This window comes from Pteropus vampyrus, unplaced genomic scaffold (genome assembly GCF_000151845.1).
Source record: "Pteropus vampyrus isolate Shadow unplaced genomic scaffold, Pvam_2.0 Scaffold357, whole genome shotgun sequence".
Taxonomy (NCBI): domain Eukaryota; kingdom Metazoa; phylum Chordata; class Mammalia; order Chiroptera; family Pteropodidae; genus Pteropus; species Pteropus vampyrus.
Genome location: NW_011889138.1, coordinates 1,049,125 through 1,058,653, shown reverse-complemented (window position 1 = coordinate 1,058,653; position 9,529 = coordinate 1,049,125). Strand labels below are relative to the sequence as shown.

The 9,529-nt window shown below is 38.8% G+C and overlaps 1 protein-coding gene across 1 annotated transcript in view; it reads right to left on the bottom strand.

The window, feature by feature from the left end:
• NLRP11 (NLR family pyrin domain containing 11) overlaps positions 1–9,529 on the bottom strand; it is a 36,391-nt gene that overhangs the window by 13,196 nt on the left and 13,666 nt on the right. The window contains 3 exon segments of the mRNA XM_011379316.1: positions 168–335; positions 1,896–2,057; positions 2,718–4,284. Coding sequence (XP_011377618.1) covers positions 168–335; positions 1,896–2,057; positions 2,718–4,284 — 1,897 coding nt within the window.

The window sequence follows — 9,529 nt, the reverse complement described above, 5'->3', positions numbered from 1 at the left end:
AAGCACTCAGAATGACAGGAATAATGCTAGTGGAAGAGAAATGAGCCATGTGCTAAAAATCTTCAAGGAACATGGCATCCAGAAGTAGCAGGTAGTGTCACTCATGCACATTGACACCCAGTTCTTCCCTTCATACACAATGAATGTTCAGCTGAGCAGTGACTCACCTCAGGTGCTGTATGCTGCACATTGAACTTTCTAAGACCTCATGCAGAAGTGAAAACATCTTTAAAGAAATAGGCATACAATTCAGACTCAAAAAAGTAAGGTTCTGGTTATAAACAATAGCCTTGAATACGTCTTCAAATGTGGTGCCAACTGAGAGATAGGTCAACCTGCAGAAGATAAAATAGTGGAGGGGGGGCATTACACTCCAGTTTCCACAGAGTGTGCACACCTTCTCTGCAATTTTTTCTACCTGCCCTACTTCATTCCAGAACAGAGTCTGAGTGTTGACTATTTCTTTACACAGTACTCTCAATCTTAGATTCCCAGTCAGGTCAAATGACCTCTGCTAATCCCCAAATCAGGCTGCTGACTTGGAAATAATTCTCTGGGTCTTTACCTCATTGATCTTCCTCTAAGAGGTACCCATGAGTGATGCTGAGAAATCACACCCACCCCCGTGCAAAACTGAGCCATGCTTCTATCTCTCGAGAGCAAAGATCATGACATGCTCATGGCTAATAGATCCACAGGATCTGGTGCGCATTAATAATTCAAAATTTTACTGAAGAAAAAATGTTGTCCCAGAGTCTCTAAGCACCTATCCTGAAGGAGAATACCCCTTCCCCAAGAGAAGAATGCCACAAATCAGGCAGATCCTGTCAGCTCTACCTCCAAAATAAATGCAGAATTAGATTATTTCTCTCCGTCTCAACCTCTACCACCTATATGGGCCACCATTTTCTCTCTCCCAGATCCTCATAAGAGCCTTTTAATTAGTGTTTCTCCTTAAACCTTCCTCCCGTGAGCTTGCATCTATCCACAAGGATGCTGTTACACACAAGATCTTGCTCGTCTGCTCAAAGCTTTGAAATGGGTTTTCACTTAGAAAATCCAGCATCTTGAATGGACAACATGGCTCTTCAAGAGTGTCGGTCACCACCTTTCTAAGGGCCATATGGAGAGAAGAGTTAGGAACCCACGATGGCCCCCCTGGGCCCACTGGTGGACTTGAGACTTCCAGGGAGGAAAGCTAATTATCTTTGAAGCAATTTGAAGTTAGTCATCTTTGAAGCAACTTGCTTTCTTTGTCCTCCTTTGCAATTAGGTGACAAGATGAACAGGTTAATGAGAGGCAAGCAGAAGTGACACAAAAAAAGAGCTCTGGAAAGGCTCCATAAAGGAAGCTCCAAAGCCAAGAGGTGTCCCTTTCCCTCTCCTCCCCCTTTTTCCTGCCTGGAAGGGATCATAATTGCTGGGGTTTCAATAGTCGTCATGGCCCAAAGTCATGTTGATCGAGGAAGCATTAAAGATGGCTGAGAAAAAGTACAAAGGGATTTAGTTCAAGATGAATCTGAAAGCATATCTGTCATGGGCTTCTGACCTCCAGACTTTTCATGTGAGTGGAAAATTAAGCTTTGTTATGCTTAGGCCATTTTGGGGGTACGTGTGGAAGGAGGTGGTTCTGTTGTATGTGGATGAACATAATGCAGAGTGTTATAGCTTCTACTTTTCACTGGGACAACTTGCATCAATTATCTTTTCCTGAAAAAATTATCATGAAATTCGGAGGTCCTCAGCCCTCCTCCCACCTTCCCTGCTTTAGGTACATGCATCAGAATTACTTTTATCACATGGAGTTATTATTTTCTTGTAATGCTCTCCCCCAGAGAAGGTAGCACTATTATTTCCAGAGGGATCTCCAAGGTAGGGTTTGAGATATCACCTACTTGAGTGTTCGAAGTTGACAGCTGGGATGTCTCAGGGTTTTACACAGAACCCTTTCTGAGGTATCATCAAGTTCGCTGTTACAAATTTCCAGCTCCTGGAGGTTCTCTCTGGTGTGAAGTAGATTGCAGATGTCTCTCCAGTAAACAAGGCTCTTCATTTTACTACATGGAAGAAAAATGTAATTCTTCAGCCATTTGGAAGATAATACATTTATTAAAATACCTTTTGAGGACCAGACTCAATATAAGGCAGGAAGAAATAAAGTTTGGCCAAGTGTGAAATGCAACACTCAGACTCACAAAAGTAGTTGGTGAGTTTGTAGATGGGCAAAACACAATGTATTGAGTGTAGTGCCTTTGACTGAGAAGATGTGACTCTTAAGAAATATTAGTATTGATGGTAAACGTTGAATGGTCTGTGCTATTATGAATGTCTCTAAGCAATCTGCAAGAATTATTTCAGTTAATCCACCAACAGGTCTGAAAAACTAAGGTTAAACTGGTGGTTCTCAATTAGGGGCCATTTTTGACATTTGGCAAGGTCCAAAGACTGGGGGAGGAGATAAAGTTCTAATGGTGTCTAATATATGTGGGTGGGTGTCTACAAAACAGCTTAAAATTATTTGCACAGGACAGCAAAGAATTATCTGGCCCCAATGTCAACCCAGAAACCTTGAATTAAACTGAAGCAGAGAGATTTGAGACAAGATTGGACATAAAGTTCTGTATGGTCTTTGGTTTTGGTCTTGTGATGGTAAATAAGCAGTAGAACTATGGGCAGGTCTTAGGGATACAGGAAATACAAAAAATGTTAAGACTCACCTAGAAGTTAGCATCACATTAGGCTTCTTGTTTTCAAAGATGCATTGAATACTCAACCTAAGTTTCTGTAGAAAATGGCAGCACTCCAGACAATATGATGAAGCCATCAGATCTCTGTTGTTTTGAATGTAAACACTGGCTTCTGAAAAAGAATCCATGACTTGTTTCACAAATTCTTCCTCCTGATTCTCAAAGAGGCAATGAAACAAAGGTGTGTGGTGTTCCATGGCTTTTGAATTATTACCAAAACATTTCATTTTCTGTAGAAAGTATTGCCTGAGCTCTCCTGTCAATAAGTGACAGCCAAAGGATGTCTCAAGAATATTTCTTCTCTTCTCATTAAGAAGACCAAAAATGGAAGTAGTTATTCGACTAAAATCATTGTATCTTTCCCTTCTTTCTTTATATCTTTTACTGGCCGAGGGGATTGGGCACTTGGTTAATACCATCATGTATGCTATAGCTGCACAAAACTCCTGGATTTTCAAGTGTATAAATGTGTAATGATCTTTATGGTTACTGCTTGGCAAAAGTATCTTGAGGGTCTGCAATGTGGACACATCAGCACGAGTGAGCCCAACACATCTGAGGTCCTTCTCGCTAAAATGCAGTGTGTCATGGGACAGTCCTTCTAAAGCCAATGAACACAGACGTTCCAGTAGGACTAGGGGGTACCGATTAGCAGGAACTCCAGCCTCAAATGTCAGTGTATGGGCAAGAAAATGGGCATATATATCTGTGAGTGTTTGGCAGAAGTGTTGCAAATCATCCTCCATGTCCATCTGCCAATTGAGGGCAACGCAAGTGACCCAGCATAAGATGGGGACTTGGCACAGGTCCATGAACATTTCATTCTCTTGTACAAGCTTGAAGGCTGTCGTAGCCCTGTGACTGTCCTTGAAGAAGAAGGTAAAATACTTCTGCCTCATTTCACTGGAGAACTGCAGGGTCATAAACTTGTCTGTCGTCTTCATTAGTGCTCTTACAGCAGCCTCACAATCTGGCCTTGATGAGATGAGGAAGGAGCACCCTGGAGCCATCTTTCTCATCAGCAAACTGGCGAGCAGTTCCCATCCTGGCACCTGCTGCCTGCTGTCACCGCACAGAGCAGATTTGTTCATGTTGAGGTTGACTTCTATGTTGTCCAGGTCCTCGAGAATAAAGAGGACCTTCTGGGGATCAGAGAGGATATCTGCAATGGGAGCTTGGCCTTTGGGCCAGCCCTTGGAGATCAGATCCACCAAGCTGCTATTGGCCATCTGATTGATTTCCTGAGAAGTGAGGTAAATGACATATGAGATGACGTCCTTCCAAATCTTGCCATCTGCCCACTCTGACACTGCCATTTCAATAGCCATTGTTTTCCCAGCTGCTTTCTCTCCCACCAGAAACACATTCAAGTCCTTTGGAGACACAGTGGTTGTAGGGTTATATGCAACATCAAGTTGGTTGAGAATTTCTATGATCATTCCTCTACAGAATTCATTATGAACATCCTTATGAAGGCACCTCCCCCACTGAAGTAAGAAAGTTTTCTTTACAAGGACTTTGTGTGTTTCTCTGTTACCTGTTGGTGAGTACAAGGCAGAAGAAAGGCAGAACATAGATAAAAATTCAAGATACAAACAAACAAACAAATTCACCCAGAGTCTCTACTTATTAGCAACACAGCTATATTTACCATCACATTGTTTTAGAAGACTGCATAGACCCAGGTTTCATCAATAGAATTAAATAATGTAAAATTCGCCCAGACAATAGTATTTGTAGGTACCTTTTCCCATCACTTGTGGATCCCTCAACATCTTCCCTCTCATGGGTCTTGGCATCTGAAACACCTTATTTCTTTTTCTGTTTGTGGTTCCACAATATGTTATACAGCCTTTAGTTATAACACATTATTTTACATCAAATTTTTTCTTTGAGGGAATGATTCTTGAGATCAGAGACTGTTTCTTGTCTGTATGTGGCTCACAGCAGCTATTACATCAACCGTTAATTATACGTTAATCTTTTCTCTGTTTTCTTGGTCACACGCATTATTACCTTATTCCTGATCATTTAGTGAGTCACAAGGTAAAGTGATATATGGACTAAACTTTACATCTTTATCATAGAGGCATTTCCATTTCTCCTGAGAATATATAAGGGTACACACTCACTGTAATAAGAAAACATCAGATTAAAAAGAAAAACATTTAAAGTGATCACAGAGCTGTGGATATAAAAATGAATCTAAATAAATGAATTTCTAGAGAAAGATGAGCTCCTCCTTGGTGAGCAGACACCTAAAGGTGATTTTATTTCTGGAGCAATGGTAGACACAAGAGGAAGGAGAATTTTGTTGGAGTAAAAGTCAATTGCACCAGGGCTGATGTGGCAGACTGCAGTGTTACAGATGTGGCTCTCCCCAGATGAAATATCTCCAATGGATAGAGAGGCCTGATACCACCCTCAGCTGACTAAACGGCTTCCAGGTCCTGACCCAGCTCATCTGAGCCTAAACACCCTGGTAGAAGAAAGTACAAGTCTTTTCAGGGATAAATCATGTTTCTTTTTCTACTGTTTTTATAGACAATGTTTGGCATGCCATAAAAAAATTGAGATTTAAAGATGCAGGAAACCATATGGTTCTTGTCCTTTTCCACTGACTTATTTCACTTAGCATGGTACTTAAGATCACATCTAATTAAAACCCTTAAAATCCCAGAGGGAAAAAGAAAACCATGATTCATCATCAAGAAGGAAAAAAAGTGATACAACACACTCACCTATGACCTAGATTTTGGAATTAAGAATTCAAGATTTTATAATAATTTTCTTATGTAATAAAAATTATATTGCATGCATTATGGATTATATATAAATACTAGTTCTTGGAGGAAAAAAGCCAATATGAGTGAATAGAGAGAATCTTAGCAGAAAAAGGGAAACCACAGAAGGAATCAAATGGAAGCACTATAACTAAAACACACAATATTTGGAATGAAGAATTCATTGGAATGGCTTAACAGAAGATGGCACACAGCAGAAGAAAAGATTGGGGAACACCAACATGGAATTTGTCTCTATCCTGATTTAAGTGCACACACATACACACACACAAAAAGATCAACAAACTCCATAAACCATCAGCGTACAGTGGCACAAAAGCAAGGAATATGAGTATAAAATACATATAATTACAGTTCCAGAAGACGGTGAAAGAGGACAACTACAGAAAAGATATGAGAGACTAACTAATGACTTAGAAGTTACAGATGTTGAAAGATATTCAAGTTACCATTATCATGTGTCCTGGCTCCCTTTCACCATGGTGCCCTCCAGGTGAACTTCCTTATGTGATGGCTCAGGGTACCACACACACCTCCCCCAAGTGAAGGTGGAGACCCACCACCTTGGAAGTCAGGGGGTCACTTCTGCTGTACCCTATTATCCCAAATAGTCAACGCCCCCTGTGCTATAGGGAGAAGTGACACGAATGCCACCTCTCAGTGGCAGGAATGTCAAGACCTTGCAGACATTTAAAAACTGTCACAGCCTGCTCTAGCCACTACTTAATTCCTCCTGTATGTACTCCTCACTCACCCCCAATGTACATACAAAAAGTCTCATTTTTACAGTACTGGGCTTGAGGTCCAGGGTTGCATCTACACAGGTCCAGGCATAGATGAGGTTCAGATTCAGATCCTATTTCTCTGAGGACCAATGAGTTAAAAGACAGTGTATCCACCTGCCCCAAACCCAACATCAAACAGTGACATGAGGATGGGACAATCAAAATAGATACTCTTACTCAGAAAGGAGAGCAAGGGTGGGAAGTAGACAGGAATAATTAGTCTGTAGCAATTCTGAAATACAGCCTGATGTCTTTCCAGTTTTGCTATTAGGACCCAATGTTACTTCTTGGTTCTCTATGGTTCTTGCTTCCAGCCACTGAGATCTCCATTCTGCCCAGAATCATCCTTCCCTTCCCATGAATATTCTCTATATTTGCATCTTATTGACTCTTAGACTATTGCCTGCTCATAGAAGTTTAGGAGTACACAAGTCTCTTTCATTTCAGATTGCCTCTGTTCCTTCCAGTCCAAGTTGATTTTTTTTTAAAAAACTTGTGGCTTTCTTATATATCAGTTTATAACCCATTTTATTACACAAAAGCCATGTCCACAGTTTTTAGAGACAAGCTTTTCTCTCCTCTGTGAGGCTGCTGGTGGACAACAGTCCTCAAAATGATAGAGTCTCTGCTATTAATAGAGAGGGTTGTGGGCTTAAACATGAGATAAACATGAAACCTGCAGGTATGCCTTCAGGATGCTTAACGCTTTTCCTGTTTAGAGAAAAAAATGCAGCTCTCTGCCAGCGTTAATTTAACATCATGCATAGGAATGCTACATTTTCTAGGATTTGACATTTTCAGCGATTGTGAATTACTATATTTTGTAAATGGAAATATCACTACTAAAAACAGAATATTATAAATAGAATGATGTCATTTGTTTCCAAAGACTATTAATATACCAGAGTGATGCAAATAATAATAATAATAATAATAATAATAATAATAATAATAATAATAAAAGCAAGATATTTTATGGCAACCTTTGCGGGTAAATTTATGACTATAATCCATGAGTTATCTTGGGGTAAATGCTGCAGCTGCAGGTGCCACCAGCAAGTATTCTCAGGGCAAATGGAAAATGGGTTAAAACCTCTGTAGCTGATTTAAAGCACTCATCAGGCATGACCTTAAATTTCTCCCAAGTTTTAATAAGGAGTTTTAGCATTACATCCTGAATTTGATCTTTTCCCAAAGCCCTTTCATGAGCATCCTCTGTGGTCAGCAAAACCTATCTGAGAAATCGTATTTCCTCTAAAACTTAACAGTTTGTTCTTTAGTTCATGTATCTATTCTCTTTAATCATGAGCAGAAGAAATGAGGTCACATTTTTATTCTTCCAGAAACATCCTCATCTTCAAGGTCATAATGTACATTTCCTACCACACATTACTTGAGGCAACCAGCTTGCTAAGCATTCCACCACTGTATAGGAAGTAGTCTGTCCCTCCATGTTTCAATAACATCTCTCTCTTACTTGCATTTATGTAAGCCATCACTGAAAGCTTTATTGAAAACTTCCGCAGGGTTCATCACATCCTCCTAACAATTTCATCTCCAATTCAGTGTTACATGTTCTAGTTTCTTTCTTTAATGGCAGCAGTCTATTTATCTTACACCACACACACACACACACACACACACACACACACACACACGTTCAAAATGTATTAAAGACTTAAATGTAAGAACTGAAACTGTAAAATTGGTGAACAGAAACATATGAGAAATGCTTCTTGACATCATTCTTGACAATGATTTATTGAATATGACACCAAAAGCAAAGACAGACAACTGAGACATCAACCCAAAAAGCTTTTGCATATCAAATGAAACAATTGACAAAATGAAAAGGCAGCCTTCAAAATAGGAGAAAATATTTGCAAACCACCTACTGATAAGGGTTAACATATAAAATACAGAACTCATACAACTCAATAGCAAAAAACAAATAACTTAATTAAAAAAAGGGTAGAGGACTTGAATAGACATGTTTCCAAAGATGACATACAAATGGCCAACAGGTATGTAAAAAAATGTTTAACATCACTAGTCATTAGGAAAATGCAAATCAAAACCACAATTAAATGTCATTTCACACCTCTTATGAGAACTATTATTTAAAAAAAAAAGTGAACGGTAACTGTGTTGGTGAGTATGTGAACAAATTGGAACCCTTGTGCACTGTTGGTGGGACCATAAATGGGTGCAGCCACTATGCAAAACAGTATGAAGTTTCCTCAAAAAATTAAAAATAGAGCTGCCATATGATCTAGCAATTCTACTGAGAATGTATTGGAAAGAATTAAAGCCAGGGTTTCATAGAGATATCTGTACCCCTAAGTTCATTGCAGCATTATTTACAATAGCCAAGATATGAAAACAATCTAAATTTCCATAAACTAATGGGTAGAGAAAAAGTGGCATATACCTGCATCGGAAGATTATTCAGCCTTAAAGAAGAAAATTCTATTGTATGTTACAACATAATGAGCACTGAAGGCATTATGCTAGGAGAGAAATAAGCCAGCCACAGTGGGACAGACACCTCATATAAGTAGAATCATACAATATGTAAAATAGTCAGACTCATAGAAGCAGAGATTAGAATGGTGGTTGCCAGAGGATGGGGGGAGGGGAAACAGAGTAGTTGCTTATCGGATATAAAATTTCAAGATGGATATAAAATTTGCAAAATGAATAAGTTCTAGAGATCTGTTGTACAATACACTATACTTAATAGTACTACTGTTTTACACATTAAAAATTTGTTAGAAGGGTAGATCTCATGTTAAGTGTTCTCATCATAATAAAACATAGATAGATAAAAGATAGTTCTAAGGGGAAAAAAAGAAAATGACAGGACAATTACAAAACATAAAAATAAAGAAAAAAATTACCAGGAATTGATTCTGAAAAGAAACACAAGGAAATAAAATGAGCTTCCCACCATTTCTTCAAACTGCTTAAATAGAGTTAACTTACAAAATCCAACATTTAAAATAGTGACCTAAATTGATATGGGATATTGTGGAACTAAGGAAACTAACAAACAAGATCACATGATTACAGATTTAATCAATATTAGAAATGAGGACATGACTGGCAGGTAAATGTAGACTATATAAAAAATGTCTAAACAAATGAGAAACAGCCTTTGAAGAAAAAGATATTAGTATATAAGGATCATTTA